Here is a 26,238-nt window from a genome sequence, read left to right as displayed (position 1 = left end):
ACAGAGCTAGTGAGCTATATAGACATCTATACTGCTCCTGTGCCTAACACTGGCCCTGAAGTCAGGAGAGCCAGCAATTGAGAAGTGAAGATTGGTGTGAAGTAAGTAGGAAGTTAACTCCATGAAGATAAACTTCTGTAGCAGTCTCTCATTCCTTCAAAACTTCTGCCACGGATGATCCAGGAACCCTGTCAGAGAGCCACTGCACACAGCTCTGTGGAGTTGCACACAGACCTGGTTCATACTCAATAGAAGTGGAAGAAGGAAAACCAACAGAATCTGAAGCAGCTGCAGGTCCAGCTGCCTTTCCAAGACTGTGTAGTCTGGGGAGCTGGAGTTGTGGGTCTAGCTGCTGCCCCTTGCCAATAGAGAAGCCAGTCTTGTCTTTACGCTGACTCTCTTAGTTCAGGAAAACTTAGTACTGCTTTACTTTTCCCTCCCAACTCCCTGGCAAAGTTTTCTTGTGCAACCCAACCTGGAACTATGAAGGGAGAAAAATTCTAGGCAATGTAGGTTTTTTTGTTTGTTTGTTTTTTAAAAAAACCTTTTGAATTGTATGACAGTTTACAGAGCAGATCTGTTTTTCATTCAACAATTGATACACATTTTCTTTCATGTCATTGACTGCAATCCCACAATATAACATGACCTATTACATCAGGCTGCGAACCTCAAAGTCAGCAGTTCGAAACTACCAGCTGTTCCATGGGAGAAAGATGAGGCTTTTTGCTCCCGTAAAGATTTACAGCCTCGGAAACCCTGTACAGGGTCACTATGAGTCGGAACTGACTCCACGGCGCATAACAACAGCATTCTGCTTCTTCCTTGTTTCCTGCTTTCTTCTTTTCCTTCTTTCTAAACCTTTCTTAACTTTGTCCTTGAGCAAATACTGCTCTTTCAATATCAAATGGTACATTAAACTAAGGTGTGTAAACTTGTCTAGTGTTAACTGTTCCTCTTATAGGCCTGCCTATTATATGACTGAAACCCAAGGGAGTGAATTCATTCTGAAGAGTTACTAAAAGCCATAAGAGTTCTATTAGCCTCTATCCAACTAGTATTCCTGGTCTTTTAATGATTTTGAGTTTTCCACATTTTTTCTTTTTCTATTCAGAACCTTTTAATGTGATATGTTTTAGAGTAGTTGATAGTACATCTACTTCTGGTCCCAGGATAGTTGCAACTGATGTTGTGTGGTCCATTAGTCCACTGGACTAATTGTTTAGGAATGACCCTTTGACTTAGTTATCACAGTACGAAGCTACCAGAGTCTATCCCCTATTTGCTTGGCAGCCATGCCTCTTCTTTTAACCATACTCCCACAATGAGTTAGTAGCAAAGTCATGCTTTTGTCAATTATCCAGTGTACAATCGACCCCAGAATGGATACCGATTCTCTTTTTCATCTGTGGCAGATGCTCATCCTTCTTGATGAATCACATCCTCTTTGATAACAAATATGTTACTGTTAAGTGCCATTGAGTTGCTGTCCTGACTCATAGTGACCGTGTATATTGTTTCCAAGGAGCAGCTGGTAGGTTTGAACAGCCAGCCTTTCAGTTAGCAGTCTAGTGCCTATCCTACAGCACCACACCAGAACTCCTGTGTTGTTGTTGTTGTTAAGTGACATTGAGTTGGTTCTGATGACCCTGTATAGGGTTTCTGAGGAGCAACTAGTGAGCTTAAACCGCCACCCTTGCTCTCCAGTGCATTATCCTGCAGCACCACGCCAGGATTCCCCAGGACTCATATGGTTGGTTGGTTATGTGCTGTGGAGTCGGTTCCAACTCATAGTGACCCTGTGTAGGGCTTCTGAAGGTATAACTCTTTACAGGAGCAGAAAGCCTCATCTTTCTTTCATGCAACAGCTTGTAGTTTCAAAGTGCTGATCTTGAGGTTAGCAGCCCAACTTGTAACCACTGCACTACCAGACTCCTATAGTGGACTAAAATGTTGTTATTAAGTGATCATGAGTTGGTTCTGTCTCATAGCAACCCAGTATAGGGTTTCTGAGGAGCAGCTGGTGCGTTTGAACTGCCGACCTTGTGCTTCAAACTCCAGTGCTCATCCTACTAAAATAGGGGACAAAAAAATAAAAGCAAAAAACTTTAGTTAACATATATCCAAATACCAAAATAAGGAAGAAATGCTCATAGCTAATACAGTTCTTATTTATTACAATTTTTATTTCTGCAGCTGGTCATGTGGTCGCAGCTGGTGTTTATAAGTACTTTCTCCCACTACCCATTTCTTTTTCATTTGCCTCAGCAAGCACTTCAACACTTTTTGGTGCGGTGACCCAACCAACGCTTCTTTACTGAAGAGCCTGAACCATTCCCAGTCCCGCATGTATTTGGTTGTTATGCTATTTAATGACTTTCAATCACAGGAAGTGGGAGTACTAAAAAATAGCCTAGATTATCTCCTATAATCCTGACATACTCCTCAGATTTCTCCTCTATTGTTAAGGTCACTCACCCCAGGCAGTACAGTGACTCCCTTTGTTACTGGCACGAGGAGCCCGAAGTAGCCTGGTGACACGCTCAGCTTCCAGTTTCATGGGACCATTGCTTGGTTTCTTAACAGAAGGATTTCTCCTTTTGTAATGAAGACCTCTAGGCCAGCAGAGTCCAAAGTTTCTGAGGTGGGAAGCAAACATTTTACTAGTGGCTCACTAGTGAAATGAGAGGGCCCCTCTCATTTCTTCTATTTCTTGATTTCCAAGCTGGTGTATCCTGGCTATGAAAGAAACAGAGCTAGTCATGAATGCTCAGCCTGCACTGCATCCAGGAAGACATTACTCTAGTCCTTAAAGTCTTGCCACCCAACTGAACCTTAAAGATGCCATTGTTATTTCATCGGGTCAGCTGCTTCAGGGTGATGGATGGAACAGTTCATTCCTTGAGCATGAGTCTTCTGTTGTACTCTATGTGCTATCAACTCAATTTTTAAGTCAGAAGCAGTTTTGTGTGGAATACCTGATGGTCAGTACAGCATTCAATAAATTCATGAATGATGGGTTTGCCAGATGCATGGCAGGCAGGAAAGTCAAATCCGTATTTGGCTATAGTAAGTATCTGTACTAGTGAGAATTCAGAGACTACTTCCAATGAACCACATGACTCAACAGATTTGATGGTGTTTGAAATGTCTCTGACAAACAGGGATGTTATCTGGTGCCTTTGGCCCCAGAGATGAGTCACAGCACAGATGCCGAAGCAAAGCTGTGCCATTTTCTATAGATACATATCCTCTAGGACTTGCTGGGTTTTGCATTGAGAGGTGGTGAAGGTAGATCCTTAAGAGGACCCTTCCTACGTGGGGTCACCATGAATGGAATCGACTTGACAACTTATTTTTTCCCCTGTCTCATGCAATGTTCATGTGTGGTCACCCCTAACCTAGAATTATGTAGAATAGGAGGTTCTGGTAGTTGGTATGATACACAGACTCCACCACCTCACCTCCCATGGTAGATCGTAAACAAAAGATTCCATCTCATGAAGAGAAGTAACACTAGGCACTGATTTCTGTAGGCAGATGAGTCAGAAAGCAGCAAAGACATCTTCCAAATTGTTTGGCTTCTATTTTTGTTGTGCCTAAAGAATGTCACTTTGACTTTAATACTTTACGTAATTAGAATCATACACTGGGGCTCCTTTTAGCTCTTGAATTGAATATATTGCGGCTGCTTTATAAATTAGTTATGATGAGATTGTAATGCTCGTTCCAGTTGTATAGTTAGGTTCTTGTTTTGCTTATTACATTAGCTTGTTTATGGTCATCATCATGTATCATACCAACAAATACCGTGTTTTCATGAAACAATAGTTAAGTATTTAGAAGATTACTTTAAGTAGCTTCCTTTTGCCTTAGAGACAGGTTACTTCAATGATTTAGGTGGTTCACACAATAGTTGAACCACTTTTCTTTATCACAATAATAATAATAGCTATTAAATAATAGTTAAGTGCTTAACTATGTAACAGGCATTGTTCCAAGAACTTTCAATATGTTCTCTCACTTGATTCTTGAAAACAATACTGTAAAAATTAGATAGTAATATAACAGTACTATGAAAATTAGGTATTGTACCCATTTTATTGACTGCTATCTGTGGCTAGGTTAAGCAGTTTATACCTGGGGTCAGTTAGTGGGTAAGAGGAACACCTGAGATTTAACACAGGTATATATGACTCCAAAATATATGCTCCTAACCACTGTTCTATATCTACTACATTAAATTTGCCTGCAGTTTAGATGATGAGGAACATCGGAAAATCCGTAAGAAAACTTAAAATTGGAATTTAATCATTGTATCTTTTTTCTCCCTCAATAGCTCTAACTGAGGAACTGGAGTCTATAACCAGTGAGCTCCATGCAGTAGACATTCAAATTCAAGAACTTATGGAAAGGCAACAAGAACTTATTCAGAAGAAAACGGTCCTGACAAAGAAAATACAACAGTGTTTAGAGCATTCTGATGCTGGGCCAAGCAACGATTGTGATTCTTCTCCTGAGGCTTGGAATAAAGAAGGTGTACTCTTTTTTTTTTTTTTTTTTTCCCCACTCTGCTAGGTCTTACTCTTTGTTTTTCTTCTTCTTTTAAACTACAGTTAAATTACTCCTCATTGATCACTGCTTTCCTTTATACCTGAGTGAAACTGGCCATTCCTTAAGAGAAAGTTGGGAGGCAAACCGTCTTTACCGACTTTTTTGTAGTCTTTTTGAATTCAGCTTTTATGACTCAGATACTTACTATGAGTATTTCCAAATATGGTTATAGCAAAATGAATCAACACTTACAAAATAACATACTTCATTTGCCTAAATTTTCTAAGTTTTAACTTTAAAAAAAGTTAGTTAAAAAAAGTTACTCAATCTCCTTGTCAAACTCTAGTTCATTTTCCTGCCTTAGTCACCAAACCATTTTTGCCAACCCTCATGTTTGTCATTAATTTTAATAGAGTACCTGAGCTCTAGAAGGAATTCCAAATGTTTTTTATGGGCATTGTTTTCCAGTAATTTGCTCATCAAGACATTACATCATAGAGAATTGCTAACCGTCTTACTGACATTTGAGTTTTTTTGTGACATAATGACAACTTTGATCAACAATGATATCTCTGATCAACAATGATGTCTTATAAACTACCTTATCAAACACCATGGCAAACAGTTTTCATTTTTTCTGATGTATTTCTTAAAGTAAATCACTTAATTGGTTTTTCTTTCCTTAGCTTACTGATAAAGTAAGCTAAAAATTATTATAAATATTTAATGTACCATAGTATTAAAAGTCTCATGTTGTTGTTGAATGCTGTCGAGTTAGTTCCAACCTATAACGACCCTGTGTAGGGTTTCTGAGGAGCAGCTTAAACTGCCAACCTTGTGGCTTGAACAGCCAACTTTGTGAGTTTGAACTGCCAACCTTGTGGCTCAAACTGACTTTGCAATCCAGTGCATTAACCCGCAGCGCCACACCAGGACTCCCCAAAGCCTTATACTTGCATGTATTTATTTGATTATTATAACAGCAACCATTCAAGTTGGTAATTTTAGCTTTTTTTTCTGTCTCTTTCTAGATTTTCCATGGTCTGATAAGGTTAAGGATGTTCTACAAAATGTGTTTAAACTCCAAAAGTTCAGATCGCTTCAGCTTGAAACTATTAATGTAACCATGTCTGGAAAGGAGGTATTCCTGGTAATGCCCACAGGAGGTGGAAAGAGCTTATGCTACCAGTTACCAGCATTGTGTTCAGATGGTAAGTGTTAACAAAGGTTTGTTTTTAACTTGAAGAAATGATGTTTTTCTTGATACGTTTTTCAGCATTGCTAAAAATAATATCTAGTCACATGCATGTAAAACTGAAGAACATTTTTGTTGTTTTATTCCTCTCTACATTACTATATAAGGAGCTCTGGTAGCTTAGGGGTTACGAATTGGGCTGTGAACCTTAAGGTCAGTAGTTTGAAACTACCAGCCTCTCCGCGGGAGAAAGATGAGGCTTTCTGCTCCCGTAAAGATTTACAGCCTCGGAAACCCTGTACAGGGTCGCTGTGGGTCAGAACCGACTTGACAGCACTTAACAACAACAACATTACTATATATTTGAAGGTTGGCTGCATTAAAGTCCACAACGCAGACTTCGGAGAAGAATGTTTTTCATCTAGTTTTTGAAACATAATTAGAGGCATATTGTAAGGGGATTAGAACTGATGAAGGATTCAGTACACCTGGACTCTAATCCCAGGTTTTCATTGAGTATATGCTGGGGCCTGGGGGTACAGTTGTTAAGTGCCATTGAATCGGTTCTGTCCCATAGCGACCCTGTATAGGGTTCCCAAGGAGCAGCTGGTGAGCTTGAACCAACCTTGCAGTTCAAATGACTTTGCAGTCTGACTCATTAGCCCACAGCGCCACACCAGGGGCACAGTATTAAGCAAAATGGCCATCGTCCCAGTTTGTATGGTGCTCCTAGTGTCCAACAGTGCTTTCTCGAGTTTTTGCGTGCATAAGAATTCCTTGGGGATCCTATTAACATGCAGGTGTGTGACATTCAAGAATTTTCATTTCTAACAAGTTCCCAGGAAATACTGAGTTTGCTTGTTTAGAGTAACAAGGTTGTAGAACTGGGGTCAGAGTCTCTAGGTGATGTGGATGGATAGTAAGTACTCCATTACTAGGCAAAAAACTGGTGATTCAAACCCATCCAAAGGCACCTCGGAAGATAGGCCCGGCTATCTGCTTCTGGAAGTCACAACACACTGAGTCAGTGTGTTATTCTGATCTGCAGGTATCAGGGAATGCTACCCTGAGGAAGTATCAGAGCTGAAAACTAAGACTAGAAGGCAAAAAGGAAGAATGAAGAGTGTTTGTTTTTTCAGGGGAAGGGCATGTGTGAGAGCCCAAATGCAAGAGAGAAAATGCCTGATATTGTGTAGTCAGTAAACTGGAAAAATTTTAGTAGCAGGCAATGGTGGGCAATGTGGAGTGGAGCCTGTAAAAATATTTTAAATCATTTTCCCCCGAATTAGCAGTAAACCAGTGAGTGACTGGTTTCCACACCGGTGAGAGACTTGTCATGCTTATGTCTTAGAATGGTAATTTCAGCCGATGGAACATTTTCAGAAATATTTAGGAGATAGATGCCACAGGATTGTGATTGGAAGTGAAGGAAAGGAGAAATTTTAGGCTTCGGGAATCTTGAGATTGTTTACTGAACTAAGATATTCTAGGGAAAGCTTTTATTTGGGACAACAATGATGAATTCAATGTAGGACTTGTTGAATTTAAGATTCCCCTGGGGGTGTAATGGTTAAGCTCTTGGCTGCTGACTTGAAGGCTGGCTGTTTGAATCCACAAGTAGCTCCTTGGGAGACAGACCTGGACGTATGTTACTATAAAGATTACAACCTAGGAAACCCTATGGAGCAGATTTCTTCCATCCTACAGGGTTGCTGCGGTCACACAACACCAGCATAAGACATCCAGGTGGAATGTTTCCAGAATGTTTAGGTTTAAAGGGTGGATCTGAGAGGGAACTCCTGGTGTGGTGCTGTAGGATAAGCACTGGACTGCGAATCACAAGATTGGTGGTTCAAACACACCAGGTGCTCGTTGAAAACCCTATACAGGGTCACTATGATTTGTAACTGACTTGTTGGCACTTAACAGCAAAGCTGATGAGTATGTGACAGTGAGTCTGGAAAAGTGTGGCTATGAAGGGAAGAAGAGAAAGAGCCTAACTGAAGCATTTAGAGTTTTTTCAAAGATGAGAGGTGATCATGCTTAAATATACTTAGAAGGTGCCAGTAACGAATGAGAAGGTGAAAATCCAGGAGAGACAATAACTGAGAGAGTGAAATACCTAATAAAGTTGTAATCTGTGTATGTTTATATAGATGGGTCTGTCCCCCTTTCTCACAGCCCTCAGGAGCCCTGGTGGCATGGGTAATGCACTTGTCTAACCCACTAGCTATTCCATGGAAGAAAGATGTGGCAGTGTGCTTCATATGATTATAGCCTTGGAAACCTATGGGGCAGGTCTATGCTGCCCTATTCAGTAGCTATGAATTGGAATCCACTCTAAGGCAGTAAGTTAACAGGTCTGGGATTTCCTCCCTCTACACCCTCATCTTTTCCCATGTTGTTGTAAGGAACAAATTACAGAAACATACATGATTTTAACAATGTAGACTAGCTCTTGTAGTTATTGACAGTCTCTGTCATAAAAGGAAGGAGTATACTACTAGAAATTAAATTAATAAACTATTTGCTGATTTCCACTCAGGATAGGTTAATATGTTGTAATAAGTGAGAGAATACTCAGACAGCTGTCATCCTTAATTATATAGGCTACTGTGTTTTCTTTGGGAAGCTCTGGGATAATTTTTCCCTGATGCAACTGTATGTTGACTTAATGTGTATTGTTTTCCTGAGACTACCAATACTGGTTGTGAAAATTGATAACAAATTAAGTATTCAGAATGTTAATAACTATCTTTATTTTTATAGAATGTGAATAAGGGAAGAAATGTTTGTTTAGTCTTATTTTTTGTTTATTTGAATTATACTAACTTTCTATGGGAGAAGTTAACAGTAACCTCCTATGACCATTTGTTCTTACCTACTTCCTTTAATGTGGGTTAGATATAGCTAGTAGATTGCTAAAGTTGCATTCAAAATCAGTCTGAATTAATGGGTGCTGCCCACAGGTTATGATAAAGAAATTGAATGGTGGCAACTCATTCTGATGATGATGCACAGTTTAAAGTAGATTTCTGTTTCTTTTAGGTTTTACGCTCATAATCTGTCCATTAATCTCTCTTATGGAAGACCAATTAATGGTTTTAAAACAACTAGGAATATCAGCTACAATGTTAAATGCTTCTAGTTCTAAGGTAAGTTGCTGTGACTTTTTAAAACTTCTGATTAAATTATTCACTGAAGTCTTAACTGCAGTTGAGTTATTGAGAAGTACTTATATCAGGAGTTGGCAGATTACTGCTCACAGTCCATTTCTGGTCCAGTGCCTATTTTTATATGGCCCTTGAGCTAAGAATCTTGTAAAAATATTTTTAAATGTTTAAAACACACACACACACACACACACAGGAAAAATAATATATCGTAAAATAGAGACTGAAAATGTTTCTTGTATGGGACCAGATTAGTAAATCCTAGGGTCTGCGAGTCATTCGGTCTGTATTGCTACTCCTGGCTCTGCTATTAGAGTGTGAAAGCAGCCGCAGACAAGTATGGCTCATGTGTATAAGTAAAGTTTGATAGGAACCAGCCATATTTGTCGACTGTGACTGCTTTCACAGTATAATGGCAGATCTGAGTAGCTGCAATACAGATGTATGGCTTGCAGAACCTAGGATTTACTATTTGGTCCTATATAGGAAATGTTTTCAGCCTTTTTTGTATTATCCATTCTGAAATTACAAGCAAAGATTCCAATTATACAATATAATTAACCCACAAAAAATGAATTAATAACAAGATACTCTACCCCTGTGGAGTTTTTTTTGTTTGTTTGAGAATAGATTATTTTACCCTTATAAAGAAATATCCAGCTATTTACTTTTTAAAGAACATATTACTGAAAATTTCAAAAAAATATGTAAAAATAGAATAGTTGAATTAACTGCCATGTACCAATTATCCAATTTTAATAGTTATTGCTCTGTGGCCAGTCTTGTGTTATCTGTTGTTGTTGTTATGTTTTATTTGCACACTCCCAATTTTTCCTACCTCCTCCCCCAGTTTGTTTATTTGTAATGATTTCCAGGTATCATTTCATTTTGGATTTATAAATTTTTCAGTGTATATTCTGATAGGGTTATATTTATTTGTAACGATTTCTAGGTATCATTTCATTTTGGTTTTATAAATTTTTCAATATATATTCTGATAGGGTTATATTTTTAAGAGGATAGCTACAATGTTGTTGTTGTAATGAATTCCTTAAAATCATCAAATAAAAAATATTATAATTTCTCCCTCATCTGTTAAATTTTAAAAAAGTCATCATCTGTATAATATTAATGCATTGTATTTTGTTGCTATATAAAATGTTGTTGTTGGTTGGAGTTGGCCTCCAACTTAAGGTGGGTCATATACAGTGAGATACAACTGTTCTGATCCGTAGGATTTTCACTGGCTGATTTTCAGAAGTAGATTGCCAGGCCATTCTTCCTAGTCTATCGAAGTCTAGAAGCTCTAATGACATCAGTTCAGCATTAGTGTGCACATCTCCTCAGACAGATGGATCATGGTTTCACTTGAGGTGCAGTAGCTGGGAATTACACCTGATTTCACACGTAGACGATGAGAATTCTGTCACTGAAGCATCCTTGCCCTCTGGTGTAGCTATAACCCACAAACCAAACCTGCTGCAGTGAAGTTGATTCTGATGCACAGGTAGAATTGCTCCTTTGGGTTTCTAAGACTGAATCTATCCTGGAGCAGACAGCTTCATCTTCCTCGCTTGGAATGGCTGGTACGTTTAAACTACTGACCTTGCAGTTAATGCTTATCCTAGTACGCCACCAGGGCTCCTTTGATATAGCTATTTGTTGTTAAGTGCCGTTGAGTTGATTCCGACCCATAGCGACCCTGTATAGGGTTTCCTTTCCAAGAAGCAGCTAGTGAGCTTGATCCGCCGACCTTGCAGTTAAAACAGCTTTGCAGTCTGGCGCATTTACCCACAGCACCACACCAGGTTTTCTTTATCTTGTTTGCCAGATAAATTACTTGTTGAAGAAAGTCATTTGTCTAATGGTTTCTTAATACGGCTTTTCCTGAGTACAGCTTGTGATGTTGTTAAGCTTGATTATATATGACTTTTGTTTATTTTTTTGATAAGAGTACTTAATAAGTGACATTGTATACTTCCTGCATAGTGTCTTTTATGATGTTAAGAGTGATCAGTGAGTTCAGGAGACCCCAGCCTATCTATAATGACCAAATATAATTATCTAAAGGAGCTCTGGTAGCGTAGTGGTTACGAATTGGGCTGTGAACCACAAGGTCAGCAGTTCGAAACTACCAGCTGCTCCGTGGGAGAAAAATGAAGCTTTCTGCTCCCATAAAGATTTACAGCCTCAGAAACCCTGTACAGGGTCGCTATGAGTCGGAACCGACTCCATGGCACATAACCACCACCACCATTAGATTTTCATCTAAAGGTTTTAGCAGCCAATGATAATTATTACCTACCAAAGAGTCCTGGTATGGCATTGTAGGATAAGCAGTGGACTGCTAACCAAAAGATTTGCCACTCAAATCCATCAGCTGCTCCTTGGAAACCCTATACAAGGTCACTCTTATATAAGAAACCCTATACAAGGTCGGAAGTGACTGGCCAGCACTGAACAGCAACCACCTCAGATCAGTTAAATGGTGGTGGATTTTTAGATTCATTGTTTTATTAAAGCAGTTGCTGTTGAGTGCATTCTGACTTGCCGACCTGATGTGTTTCAGTGTGTAACCGGCTCCTTAGAATGGCATGACCTTTTTGTAAGCACATTTCTAGGCCTTGCTTCTCAGCAGCTCTGGTAGCGTAGTGGTTACAAATTGGGTTGCCAACCTCAAGGTCAGCAGTTCGAAACTACCAGCTGCTCCGCGGGAGAAAGGTGAGGCTTTCTGCTCTCGTAAAGATTTACAGTCTCGGAAACCCTGATCAGGGTCGCTATGGGTCGGAACTGACTCGACGGCACTTAACAACAACAACAACGTCTGGATAGAGTTATACTGCAAACCTTTCTGTTTAGTGCTCACTGACTTTGAGTGGATTCCACTTCATACTGACCCTATGAGACAGTGTAGAACTGCCCCTTAGGGTTTCCAAGTACGTAGTCTTTATGGAAACAGACTGCTGTATATATGTCCTGCTGAACAGCTGGTGCATTCCAACTGTTCACCTTATAGTTAGCAGCTGAATGCTTAAACAGTGTGCCACTAATTCCAAAACTCAAACCCACTGTTGTTATCAGACTGTTCTGACTCTTAGTGGCCCTATGGGAAAGAATAGAACTGCCCTGCACGGTCTCCCAGGTTGTAAATCTTTATGGAAGCACATTGTCATCACACCTTTGTCCCAGGGAATGGCTGCTAGAATCAAACTGCTGACCTTTCTTATGCTATTATTTTCTTAAAACTGAAGAAAAGAAAATGATATTAATAGAAAGTAGCTTAGAAAGTTGAAGATAATTACAAGTTGGAGTGATAAAAAGAGGAAGAGTAACTCCAGTCCAGTTTTCTGGTTATTTTCACTAATAGATAAGACAGTTTTGTTATAACATTTTGATGTTTTCAGTAATAGGTTTAAAATAGTTACAAGAAGTTATAATAGGATATAACGTTTTCCCATCTTTTGAACTTTGGTTCTCCTTTTATTCTGCCAGAGGTTCTAGTTCTAGTATTTTAATGCACCTGCCCATTTTTGAGGGAATGGCCATGTTTGCTATTTCTAACATTTAGATAGAACCAGTGAAAATATTTAATACACTTTAGACATTTCTGTAGGAGTTAATGAGCTGCTGATTTACTGGGATGAGGAAAGCAGTTTCTGTTGTTTCCTTACGTACCATTTTCCATTTCTTTACACTTTTGGGGCTCATATGTTAGAAGGAAAAATGACATCTAATTACTGAATATTGCACAAAATAGTATCAAAACAATAACAATGTTATAAGGTCGGAGTTGACTCGACAGCACTTACCAACAACAACATGTGTTACCTTACAATATTTGTTGTTGTTGTTCACAATCTTAATTAATGAATACAATACTTTAAATAATTTAATGGCTTCTGTATTTATTAAGAGTCTCTGTGTGGCCCTTTTAGGATAAACACTCGATCATAGGTTGGCTTGAAGTGCATGGTTAGCTGTTCAAAGCCACCAGTTGTTCCTGGTAAACTTGTACAGGGTCACTGTGAGTCAGAACTGACTTGACGGCACTTAATAATAACAGCAACATATTTATATGTAGAAATCATAAGTAGATTTAATAGCATTATTAACTAGTATGAAGAATTTTGTTTCTAGATCTCTGAAGTGATTATAGAGACCATGTTAAACTTAATAAAACTCACCTTTATTACCATAGCTATTTCATTTAGCTCTTAGTTGAGCATTTATTTTGAATTTAGAATTACGCCTTCATAGAAACTGTTGTTGTTGTGTGTTGTCGAGTCGATTCCGACTCAGCGACCCTGTATAGGGTTTCCCAGGAGCAGCTGGTGGATTAGAACCACTGACCTTGGAGTTATCAGCCCAATGCTTGTCCTACAGTGCCACACCAGGAGTTGTTGTTGTTAAGTGCCACTGAGTCGATTCCAACTCATAGTGAGTGACTCATGAGCTTGAACTGCTGATCTTGCTGTCAAGTGCTTATCCCACAGTGCCACACCACCAGGAATAGATGCTCTTTATTAAAGAATCCTTTCATGCTCAGTTTTTTGTTGTTGTTGTTTTTCTCACTTTATTGTCACGTGAAATTATATTTTTGTCATCAACAATTTGGATATAAGTAAATAACTAAAATGTTGTTTACACAGCTGCCACAGAGTTAGCACTGAGGCATGGTTTCCACTTGAATTAACTAAACATCTGCTGCTAGAAGCAGCCCCAGACTGTTGCTTTGGAGTAATGAATGTCTCCATCTAGCACTTAGAATTGTACTTTGCCAGCTCAGTTCTCTCATTATAATGTCTGTTTTGCCTTTTAACAGGAGCATGTGAAATGGGTTCATGCTGAAATGGTAAATAAGAACTCTGATCTAAAGCTAATTTATGTGACACCAGAGAAAATTGCAAAAAGCAAAATGTTTATGTCAAGACTAGAGAAAGCTTATGAAGCAAAACGATTTACTCGAATTGCTGTGGATGAAGTTCACTGCTGTAGTCAGTGGGGACATGATTTCAGACCTGGTATGTATGCTTTATCTAGAGAATGTCTTGATGTTTAGGACTGTTTTCTTACTTAGCTTTCATCGTGGATTTCCCTCCTTCCATTAAAATTAAACACTCAGGCAGTTGTTACTCATTTTCTCTGACCTTAGTATGAAAGGAGCCAAGAGGCAGTCTAACCTTACTCCCTTCTGCAGTTTTTAGTCTTAATTGATTTTATTTTTTGAAATATAGGTTTATTAGCAAATATTACACTCTCCCGTATTTGTGAACTTTACCACCCTCATATTTGTTGAAGAGTTTGCATCTGTTCATTTCATTATGATTTTCTTCTTTGGCCATTGTTCTGGGTGTCATTAGCATTCAATTCAGCATCCACACCCAACTCCTCAGGGTTAAAGTTCTGTGAGATATTTTAGCAATCCTTTGCCCAACCTCAGCATCCTGTTCACAGAGCCTGAAGCGAGTTATTCAGACTTGCTCTATGCAAACAGTCTTTATTATTGTTTTGTTTTTCTTGTGAATTGGGTGATGTGAAGGTGTAAAGAGACCAGTTTTCCATTCAACAATTCTTAGACACTTTATTTCACCTCATTGAATGTAATCCCCACAAGGAAACATCTCCTACCTCACTTTGTGCCTGTTTCCTGATCCCATTCCTCTTTTTTTCCTGTCCCTTCTGAATTTTGTCCTTGGGAAAATACTGCCCTTTTGATCTCAAATGGCTGATTATTTGAACTTATACATCCCTCATTAGTGTTATTGTTTCCCTTACAGACCTAGATATTGTGATCTATTTCACAGCATTTGGTAGTGATAGCTGGGCATCATCTAATTCTTCTGTTTCAGGTTTGTGGAGAGTGATGCTCATGTAATCCATTAGTGTGTTGGACTAGTTGTTCTATGCAAACAATCTTACATGCAGACTCCTACTACCTGATTTCAACCTCTTTTCCTGGTGTTGTAGAATAAGCATTGGGCTGCTAACTCAAGGTTGGCAGTTCAAACACACAGCCACTACTCAGCAACCTGAGCAGGGTCACTATGATTTAGAACCTATTCAGCGGCACTAACAACAACAATACACAGTCCTCTAGACTTCTTGGGCCCCTCTTTTTTTAATCTTTCCTCATGTGTTCATGGCTCCAGTTCCTATATGACAGTCACTCATTTTTCCACCCAGCCTCTGCCCTGTGATCACTTACCCTAGATAGCCTGCTTTGGGCACTGTACTAGATTGAGATGCTGGATCTCTCCCAACTTCTGCCTTCCCCATTCCTGTTGTTTAGTTACTAAACACTTGTGGGAAAGGAAATTGCAGAACTGCATCGATTCCTACCTCAGTTCAGCTTTCATCATGCTCAGCTATCCTTTTATTTGTTCCTAATTCAATATAAATCTTATACATTTCTCAGATGTTCTAGACCATTAACTTTCTCTTCAGGCTTTAATTCATACTTAGTAGATGTGTCCCACCTCCCAGGAAACAGATGCCATCAGATGTGGACATCACCATTATCCTTCCAAACATTACTTATATATATATTTTTGTTCCTCTCTGAACTCAGAGAATCATCTGCCTCTACCAATCTACTGAAACAGCCACCTAGGACCCCCACCTACCAAGGGCTAAATCCAGTGTCCCATCTTCTTTCATGCCTCTCCCAGGTCATTTCAATAGCATTGAGTATTGTTTGCCTCTCACCATGTGACTTTCTCCCCCTCCCCTTGGTTACTATGATGTAAGGCTCTTGATTTTCTCTTTACAATTCTCAAACACTTTGCTCTTCTTCTTGTGTAACACTTTAAATACTATTGCTCTCTCTAGGGTTCTGATCTTAATCTTCATGTTTTCTTACACTTATCCAGAGATAGTAAACTTGAGTCCTAAAGACTGAACTACCTTCAGAATTGTCTTGGTCACATATTATGCTTGTTTTGTTAGAATTTTGTTTTTTAATTTAAATATTTTAGGCAGGGTATATACTCTTTGGAGTCCTGGCATGGCACTGTGGGATAAAGCACTGGACTGCAAGGTCTGTTTGTAGGTGGTTCAAAACTCACCAGCTGCCCCTTGGAAATCCTATACATTGTCACTATGAGTCAGAACTGACTGAAAGGTGCTTAACAATAGCAATCATATAACTCTTTGGTAAAGACCCCACTATCTTAACCAGGCTACCCTAGACATTTGCTACTGAAGATATTTGACTTACGGTTCTTGCCTTAGGTACTTAACCTGAGCGGTCTGGTTACCATTGCTTATATATTATCCTAACTTAAGTTTCCTCTGTGAGTTTGCTGCCAAGCTATAATAAATTATTCCCATTTCCAATGATCTAATAAACCTCAGATTTAAACTGTATATTAGAAATGTGTATTTACATTATTATGACTAAATCTAAATTCTCCCCAAATGAGCTTGTCTTTTTTCCATCTAGTCTTCAACTGGGAAGTATTGTTTGCTCACTTACTGTACTCGATTTCTTAGCCAATAACTTTTTATTTTCTTCTGTTCTTCTTGCTTTATCTCTTTTTCCTGCTTCTCCTCCTCTCATGCATTTTCTCCTTTAGTCATCTCTTAGAAATCTATCGCCTGCTCACACATTGGCTCAAATTAAAATATCAGCAGTCATTTACATCAGTATCAAGGTCCAATCAGGAGACAGAAGTGATTCTAATTATTTGAACACAGAGAATTTAACATAAAAAAGCGTTTACCAGGTAAAAAGTGGCTAAATAGATAACTGAAAAAGTCAAAAGAAAACTCTCAGGTATCCTGGAGTTAGAAACTAGACGAAACTATCCCTAGGGCTGGGGAACAGAAAGAAAAGGTAGGAACCGGTAAGATAAGAAACTTGGAGGAGGGGGCCCTGTGGAGCTGGAATGTAGATCTCTGTGGGGGCAGCATAGCCCCCTGGTGGTGGTGTCTCTTGATGATGGTGGGGTGGACCCAAAGATTGGGAAACTGCCAATTGTGTTCAACTGCTAAACCCAAATTCAAACCCATTGCTGTCAAGTTGATTTAGAGTTGATTCTGACTCATAGCAAGTGTATGGGACAGAGTAGCTCTGCCCCATAGGGTTTCCAGAGCTGTCGATCTTTGTGGAAGGAGACAGTCACATCTTTCTTTAATGGAGCAGCTGGTGAATTTGAGTGGCCAATCTCTGGTTAGCAGCTGAGTGCTTTAACCACTGCACCACCAGGGCTTCTTAGTCAGCTGCTACCAATTGTTAAATAGGAAATAGAATTAACGGCCATTTGTGCTAGGTTCAAAACCTTTCTGAGAAAAATAAATCAAAGTGGCTAATTGTGTCTTGACAGAACAGTGGTTTTCAAAATATCCTAACTGCCGACTTTCTAAAAGAACAAATTGACAGTTACAAATGTTTCTGCACTCTACACCAGAACCACGGATTTCCATTAGACAAGAAACTAATGACAGAAAGATTCTGCTTTGTAAGATTCTGCCTTCAGTTAAGGCCATATCTAAGACCCAAACATTGTACATTTCATATTGGAACTCCCCTAACTACCTTTAAAAGTCCTATACTCTAGCTTCAAAATGAGCCCTTGCTTCTTCTATTGGCTTGAATGTTCCTTGTTTGATTTGTGAACAGCTTCTCACTCAGTAAACCCTATTTAACACTAATAAATCTTGTCTCTAATTAACACATTTATCAAATTTTTCCTTTTGAAATAAGGAAAGCCACTGCTGCTGCTGACTTGCTGAGGTGACATTCACAGGAATACACACAAGCCCGTCATCCTGTCTGCCTGGGAAGGATTCGTGGCAGCTGGTTCACTGCAACCTCCCAAATCTTGCACAAGTGCCTATTTTGGACCTGCCCTAACTTGAAGCCATATAGGCAAGGGGAATCTGGAAAATAAAGATTCAAGCTTAATGGAGATGACAGGAGATCCATCCATCAAAGCCCACTGAACTGCTTGCTATATTATCTGAACATGCTGAGTATGTTCATGCCAGTTTATTTGCTGTTTCTTTTGCCTAATGTGTTTTCGTCTTCTCTTCCCAGAGAACTTCTGCTCCTTCTTGAGACTCAACTTAAAAGCTCTCTCTCTGAAACCTTTCAGTTTCCCAAGCAATTACTTTCTCCTCTATGCTTCATGGCATTTAGCAATTTCTATCACTTTTTTTAACCAACTCCATGGCACATAACAACAACAAATCACATTTCTTTATCAGTGTTTTTCTGTATCTAGTAGTTTCGATGTATATGCCAAGTATGAACCCAGAATTGTTTTGAAGTAGGTTATGTTAAGAAGTAATGCTCTCACTAAGCTCCTTCTGGTCTGGACTTGCCAGTCTTAGATAATATGGCGTGGCAGAAGGATTTGCCGGTTGACTTCTTTTCTGTCTTTTCATCTGTGATAGGTTCAAACACTATGGCTACCTCCACTGTCTCTTGAATCTAATCTTAATCAGGTGTAGACCAATGTGTACCTTTGTAGAGTGTTTAGGTATTCCGTACTTAAAATAGGGAGTTAGTTGTACCTGTAACCAAGAACAATGTTTTTAAAGAAATAGTTAAATGTATATATAGTAAAGCCTTCCTATTAAAAAGTTATAGTAACCATTGATTATTATATACATAGTGTTGAATATAAAACTGATGATCTTGCCTATAAATTCACGATAACAAGTTAAAATAAATAAAAGGGTAATTTAATCTTTAAAGGATGGAAGGAGGGCCACTGTGTATTCCTTTTCTTTTTTTTTTTTTCAGATTATAAAGCACTTGGTATCTTAAAGCGGCAGTTCCCTAATACTTCACTAATTGGGTTGACTGCAACGGCAACAAATCATGTTTTGAAGGACGCTCAGAAAATCTTGTGTGTTGAAAAGTGTTTTACTTTTACAGCTTCTTTTAATCGACCAAATCTTTATTATGAGGTATTGAACGTTGATGTCAATTTTTGGGTTTTGCGAAGGATTTCAGCAGAGTAGTTACTGTTTTATTTATTTCATATGAGAAACAGTTAACTATGTAGAAAATCTTGTTAAGATCAGGAATTGATTATAAAGCAGATTCACTAATTAGTACTTCATTCACGTATCTATTGTGCTGCCTACTTTTTGTTAAAGAGGGGCCATTGCCCTGCTGGGTTAATACTGTCTTTCATATCAGATGCGAGTACGTCACTTATTTGTTCAATTTATGTGCTCATGAAGAGAAAGATGGAATAATACTAAGGACTCTAGTGATACCTTTATTGAAAGTAACTAGTAAAAACAAATATTAATATTCTATTATAGATTTGCTAATACTTTCTATTTAGATTTTATTTGATACAGATTTGAAAACAAATAACCTAATAAGATGGGTTTTTTTTCCGTTTTTCTCTTCCTTTTAAGAATGGTGGTGGTGGTGGTGGTAATGTGCTGTGGAGTCGGTTCCGACTCATAGAGACCCTGCCTAGGGTTTTGAGGCTGTAAATCTTTACGGGAGCAGAAAGCCTCATCTTTCTCCCGCGGAACAGCTGGTAGTTTTGAACTGCTGACCTTGAGGTTAGCAGCCTGACTCGTAACCACTGTGCTACCAGAGCTCCTTTTAAGAATAGGCTGAATAAATGTCTGAATTTTCATTGAATAGTTGTGTCTAGTTTATGATTTTATCAAAGGAAAATCTCCAGTTTTACAAATCATTCACTAATTCTGTCTTCTCATTAATGGTAAATTAGAATATATGGCTCAGAAGAAGGTATTGCAGGTGGCAACTATATAAGTCTAATGAAAGAACAAGTAGAAAAGCAGGACTATCTCAGGGAAAAATAACACCTTGAAAGTTGTAAGTAAATGGCTACTCATTATTTTTTAGTAACAGCATTTTTTTTAGGTTCGACAGAAGCCTTCAAACACTGAGGATTTTATTGAGGATGTCGTGAAGCTCATTAATGGGAGATACAAAGGGCAATCAGGTAATACAGACAACAAATACGCTTTGAAGACTTAGACATAACTTTCAAAAAGCAATAGCAAATGTGGTGGTGGTGGTGGTTATGTGCCATGGAGTCGGTTCCGACTCATAGCGACCCTGTACAGGGTTTCCGAGACTGTAAATCCTTACAGGAACACAAAGCCTCTTCTTTCTCCCACAGAGCAGTGAATAGTATACTAGTATAAAATACTCAGAAATAACTCATATCAAAAATATTAATGCACGGCAGAAGATTCTTGAAAATTTTGTGATATAATTATGTTGTTTTCTCTCAGAATTGAGTGATACTTGCTTGTGCTACAGATGATAAGAATCAGAATGTCTGATATGCTTTTGCTGATTTATACTTAACTGCTATAAAGAATGGATCTGATGATTTAATGTGAATTATCAGCAGCACATATTTAGTCAATACTCTCTTTGTACAAGATAAAGAAACCCTGAAGTCTAAAGGAATATAAAATATAGTACCTTTAATAAGGACACATTAAAGAGCTAAATAGTATGATAAATAAATCATACATATTGGATGGGTTAAGCTTAGATGGAGTTGAGACTACTCTGTGTTCCAAGATTAATTTTAGTGAAGCAAAGAGTTTGTGTAAAAGTGGTATTTCAAAACTGTCCCATAGCTTTTCAGGAGACCCAGTGGGTGTCTTGGGTAAAAGGAGTTCAGGGTCACGTAAGTTTGAGACAGGCTGCAGTTAATTTATACCCCTTGGAGAGTCACAGGGTGTCTGCATACAGAAGACTGGACCAGCCCTGCAAGCAAATGAGCAATCTGCTGACATTTGTTTTAATGCAGTGCTCCCCAGTGCTCCCTTGCACAGGAAAACTCTGTTTCCACAGCGCACTTGCTTACATTCTATGGAGCTGTGTGACACCAGTTTGAGAAATACTATGTAGTAGGAGATAAAGTTGAAGAGTGAAAAGAGGTAATGGAATCCAAACTTGGTGGCTGAAGGCTCATTGTTGCTTTAAAGCAAGCTGTTGATCAACTTGTGATCTACACCAAAAAAAAAATTTTTTTTTAATCAGTCTATGTGCAAAGTCTTAGACATTTTAGAATCCCAACCCCCACCCCACCCCACCCCCACCAACTCTTACACATTCTGTTAACCAGTAATGTAGAGTGTATGCATTGTGAAAACTCTCTTCTAGGATTGTACTACATAGAAATAACTGGCCACATTGTTTTACAGGCATCATATACTGTTTTTCTCAGAAAGACTCTGAGCAAGTTACCATTAGTTTACAGAAGTTGGGAATTCAGGCAGGTGCTTATCATGCCAATATGGAACCAGAAGATAAGACCAAGGTCCATAGGAAATGGTCAGCCAATGAAATTCAGGTTAAGTATATATCTTCAGTAAAGCCCAATTTACTTTTGAAAAATATTTAAACTTAACATCATTAATGGATAAAATGTTAAAACATTTTAGGTTGTAGTGGCAACGGTTGCATTTGGTATGGGCATTGATAAACCAGATGTGAGGTTTGTTATACATCATTCAATCAGCAAGTCTATGGAGAATTATTACCAAGAGAGTGGACGTGCAGGTATGTAGTACTGAAATCCAGAAGTAATTTTTTAAAACCTTTTCTAGGAAACAAAATATAAATTATTCTTAATAATGTATTTTTAATCTTCTTTGTTGCATAGTTAATTTAGAACAAATAAGGAAGGTCTTTCTTCAGTTTTATACTCATCTGCATGGGGGAATTTACTCAGGTTCTACTGGAGAGTTAGGAATTGTTGCTTCTTAATGCTTACTTACAAAATTTGATGTGTAGCCTTGCCTCTTGTATTTCTAATTAGTGGTTTAAAATCTTTGACATAATAACTGTATTAGTTCTAGACACTCACATATACACACACATACACATAAATATGTATATATATTTTTTTCATTTAATAAAATTGACTGCTGATAAAACTTTACTCTTTTAATTTGGGGGCAGCTATTATAGATTAACCCACACCTATGTCTAAAATTTCTAGATGTAGTATGTACATAGATTATAAAGCATTGCCAGTTAATTTTTCATATGTTTTCTACATGCTATGAACATTTAAAATTAAGTAAGCAATCTGAAAACTTCTTACAATCTATATACAGGTCGGGATGACATGAAAGCAGACTGCATTTTATACTATGGTTTTGGCGATATATTCAGAATAAGTTCAATGGTGGTGATGGAAAATGTAGGACAACAGAAGCTTTATGAGATGGTGTCATACTGTCAGAGCATAAGCAAGTAAGCCAAATGACTTGTTATAACGTTTGTTCATTACGACAATCACAAATATGAAAACAGATAATATCACTTACTAAAGTGAATTGGTACATTGGTGTTAACACCAAAGTACTAACCTGTAAAATCAGATAGGTGCCTGAAGGATGGAAATCAGTACATGAAGCTGTATGATGTGCTTTAATCTGATAAAGATGTATCTACTTTTAATTCTTTAAAACTATGTTGTTGTATTTTTAAGGCTTTTGATACAGATTGATAGTGCATTCAAGCTGCTGTACAGCTCCATGATTTAATAATTTTGAAAAGGTCTATAATAAGGTATTATTATGGGTCGGAACTGACTTGACAGTACTTAATAACAACATAATATGATAAGCATTTGGAGAATTTAGCTCATTAACACATGCCATCCTACCAGCTGCCCACCACACATCTGTCAGTTGTCATGTAGTGGTGGCTTGTGTGGTGCTGTGATTCTGGAAGTTATACCATCTGATTTCAATACCAGCAGGGTCCCATGGTGGACAGGTTTCAGTGGAGAATTCAGTCTAAGAGATTAGGAAGGAGGGAAGGCGGCCCACTTCTGAATAGTAGTTGTTAAGTATTGTGAATCGGTTCTGATTCATAGCGACCCTGTATAGGGTTTCCAAGGACCAACTGCTGAGTGTGAACCACCTACGTTGTGGTTCAAATTGATCTTGTGATCCTGTGGCTTATCCTCTAGCACCACATCAAGACTGGAAATTTTATGAATAGTAGTGCAATATTGTTAGATATAATGCCAGAAGTTGAGCCTTTCAGGTTGGAAGGCACTCAAAATATGACTGGGGAAAACGATGCCTCCTCAGAGATGAACTTAATGACAGTGATGTAGCAAAGTTTTTGTTACCTTCATTTCCTGATGGGGTACAACTCAAACTGAAAAGAATCAGCTGCAAATATCCATTAATAAATGGAGCAGCAATGTATGAAGTGTTGTTGTTGCTGTTAAGTGCCGTCAAGTCAGTTCCAACTGATAGCGACCCTGTATAGGGTTTCCAAGGAGCAGCTGGTGAGCTTGAACCACTGATCTTATGGTTCAAATGACTTTGCAGTCCAGCGCATTAACCCACAATGCCACACCAGGACTTAAGTATCAAGTATGAAACTAGGAAAATTGGAAGTTGTCAAAAATGAAATGGAACACATAAAGATTGATGTCCTAGGCACTGTTGTTAAGTGCTTTCAAGTCAGTTCCAAGTCATAGTGACCCTGTATAGATAGGGTTTATGAGGAGCGGCTGGTGGGTTTGAACTTCTGGCGCATTATTCTACAGCGCATGCCAGGATTTCATCCTAGGCATTAGTTGAGCTGAAATGGACTGTTAGTGGCAATTTTGAAGCAGTCATAGTTTACTGCTTTTTGTGATGGTAAATACAACGCCATGTCTCTTCAACTTGTTATCCCTTGAGAAGGACATCATGCTTAGCAAAGTGGAGGGTCAGTGAAAAAGAGGTACACCCCCCCCCCCAATGAAATGAATTGACATAGAAGTACCAACAATGGGCTCAAACATAAGTTTCTTTTTAAGAAATGAATTTCAGTCTCTTTAGAATGGTTTTAATTAGACAGTTTCCTTATGGCTTTTTGAACTTAAGTCACCTGTGTATTGCCCATCACATAAGGGCTCAAAAATGTTGAAATGATGATAATCAGACAGTGCTACCACATATTTCTTTCCTATTGATGCCATAGTAAGTTAAAGAAATGGGATAACAAAAGTTTTCTTAATGGTTCAATAGAATCCATGAAGTATCGTTTGGGGTTTAATACTCACATATGATAAAGAAAATGTACAAAACTAGTCTGATTCTCGTGATAGTTGTAAAATATTGAACGTCTAAATGAAACTCAGATAATTTAAGCACTTGGAACAGTAATTTTTTAAATTAAATATGATAAGCAGAATAATGACCCTTTCAAAGATGTCCACATCCTAACTGCAGGAATTTGTGAGTATGTTACCTTCCATGGCAAAAGGGAATTTAAGTTGCAAATGTGATTAAAGTTACTAATCATTTGACCTTAAAATATGGATATTATCTTGAATAATCCCGGTGGGCCTAACGTATTCATGAAGATCCTTAAAAGTCAAAGAGTGAGGCAGAAGAGAAGGTGGCAGTTACTTAGTGTGAGAAGGACCTAACCTATCTTTACCCGCTTTGGAGTCCTGAGCCAGACTATTGCTGGCAGGTTCTAGAAGCTGGAAAAACACCAAGAAACAGATTTCTCCCTTGTCTTGTACTCTCCAGAATGACAGTCCTACCAACACCTTGATTTTAACTCAGTCAGACCCATGTCATACATTTTTTTTAAGGCACTAAGTTTGTAGTAATTTTTTATGGCAACTATAGGGAACTAATACAGTATGTAACCCTGCATTTTGAAATAGCAAATCTTAAAACTAGAATGTTGCTAAATGCTATTGAGTTGGTTCTGATTCACAGCAACCCTGTATACGGTTTCTGAGGAGTGGTTGTAGGTTTGAACCATTGACCTTATGGTTAGCAATCCAGTGCTTATCCTACAGCACCACACCAAGACTCCAAAACTAGATTAGACAATTTAATAATGTGTATCTAAATGTGTTTTCAGGTGTCGTCGTGTACTGATAGCTCAACATTTTGATGAAGTATGGAACTCAGATGCATGTAACAAAATGTGTGATAACTGCTGTAAAGACATTTGTAAGTTCAATTTTTACATTCTTTATAGGATAACTTATATAGATAGGACAAGACTACATGAGACAAGAAAATGTATACCCTAAGATGGTTTAAAAGATTAAACAAGCTGTAACTAAAATATTCCAGATTTAAAAGGAACCATACCATTTTGAAACAAAGTTAAATAAAGGCGTATGCCATGTTTATGTAGATACTTCATATTGCTATACTGAGGACGTATGGAATTTTTAAGAAATGAAGAAAAAATGTTAAATTCCTGAGTAAACGTTATTTATAAAAGAAAAAAGATAATTTTATGATCTTAAATGATTGAGAATTTTATTGCAAAATAGATGGTATGGTGAACTGTTTATTTTTGATCCAGATGATGACTACTTCTTAGACTGTAACTTAGTAATGTTTTAGTGCTGTAATTTAACTTTCTTTCATCTGTGTGCATGTGTTGGATCTAAACAGCAGCACTCAGTTCTCGTGAAAGCTTCACTGAGTTTTCATTTCTGGGTGGGAAGTGGTCACTACAGTTCTAACTTTGCAGCCGGACAAACACGTTTGTGAGTTTATTAGACCTGTTTTGTGCTGACCAAATTAACAAGGGTCTGAAATGTAAATCAGAGTGCTTATCTCCTAATGGATAATTAGGATATCTATTTTGTTGTTGTTGTTAAGTACTGTGGAGTCAGTTCCGACTCATAGTGACCCTGTACAGGGTTTCTGAGGCTGTAAATTTTTACGGGAGCAGAATGCCTCATCTTTCTCCTGCGGAACCACTGATAGTTTCGAACTGCTGACCTTGAGGTTGGCAGCCCGACTCATAACCACTACGCTACCAGAGCTCCTTTTTTTTTAAAGTTTTTATTGTGAATTGAGTGATAGTTTACATGGGGAACATCAGTTTTATACTCATCCTGTTGTATTCGTTTCCTTGAAATGCTTCATCATTCAACAGTATTTGCTTCTATCCCCTATGGTTTTTTGGATGTGCACCAAAACACTCAGGAATATACAATCATTCAAACAGCCAAAGGGCACACCCTGTAAGCCTGATACTGGCTGGCAGCACACATCCCCTCTCCCTTCATGAGTCTAGAGTCCTCAGCTGCTCTGTCTCTCCATGTCATCATCTCTGCCTCCATCTCTAATGTCCCCTCTTCTCTGGGTCCCACACTCTGCTCCTGCTCTTCTCCCTTGATGGTCCCAGGGTCCTCTGCCCTGGGACTGTAAGATCGACCACTTACCCCTTTTTGCTACAAAACTTCTGCCTTTACAGTTGTGACAATAGCAATTAAGTCATAATAACAATGGATCTTGGCTGAAAGCAGAGAATATCAGAAGGATGTTTACCTGTGCTTTATTGACTACGCAAAGGCTTTC

The 26,238-nt window shown here is 38.3% G+C and overlaps 1 protein-coding gene across 1 annotated transcript in view; it reads left to right on the top strand.

Annotated features, from left to right (window-relative positions):
- Positions 1-26,238, top strand: part of RECQL (RecQ protein-like (DNA helicase Q1-like)) — a 33,070-nt gene that overhangs the window by 2,784 nt on the left and 4,048 nt on the right. The window contains exons 2-11 of the mRNA XM_006866930.1: positions 4,340-4,537; positions 5,586-5,765; positions 8,798-8,904; positions 13,745-13,943; positions 18,671-18,837; positions 19,781-19,862; positions 21,085-21,233; positions 21,325-21,442; positions 22,003-22,141; positions 24,776-24,867. Coding sequence (XP_006866992.1) covers positions 4,340-4,537; positions 5,586-5,765; positions 8,798-8,904; positions 13,745-13,943; positions 18,671-18,837; positions 19,781-19,862; positions 21,085-21,233; positions 21,325-21,442; positions 22,003-22,141; positions 24,776-24,867 — 1,431 coding nt within the window. The remainder of the gene's footprint in view (positions 1-4,339; positions 4,538-5,585; positions 5,766-8,797; positions 8,905-13,744; positions 13,944-18,670; positions 18,838-19,780; positions 19,863-21,084; positions 21,234-21,324; positions 21,443-22,002; positions 22,142-24,775; positions 24,868-26,238) is intronic.

This window comes from Chrysochloris asiatica, unplaced genomic scaffold, assembly GCF_000296735.1.
Source record: "Chrysochloris asiatica unplaced genomic scaffold, ChrAsi1.0 scaffold00098, whole genome shotgun sequence".
Classification (NCBI taxonomy): domain Eukaryota; kingdom Metazoa; phylum Chordata; class Mammalia; order Afrosoricida; family Chrysochloridae; genus Chrysochloris; species Chrysochloris asiatica.
This window is presented reverse-complemented; position numbering and strand designations above follow the sequence as displayed.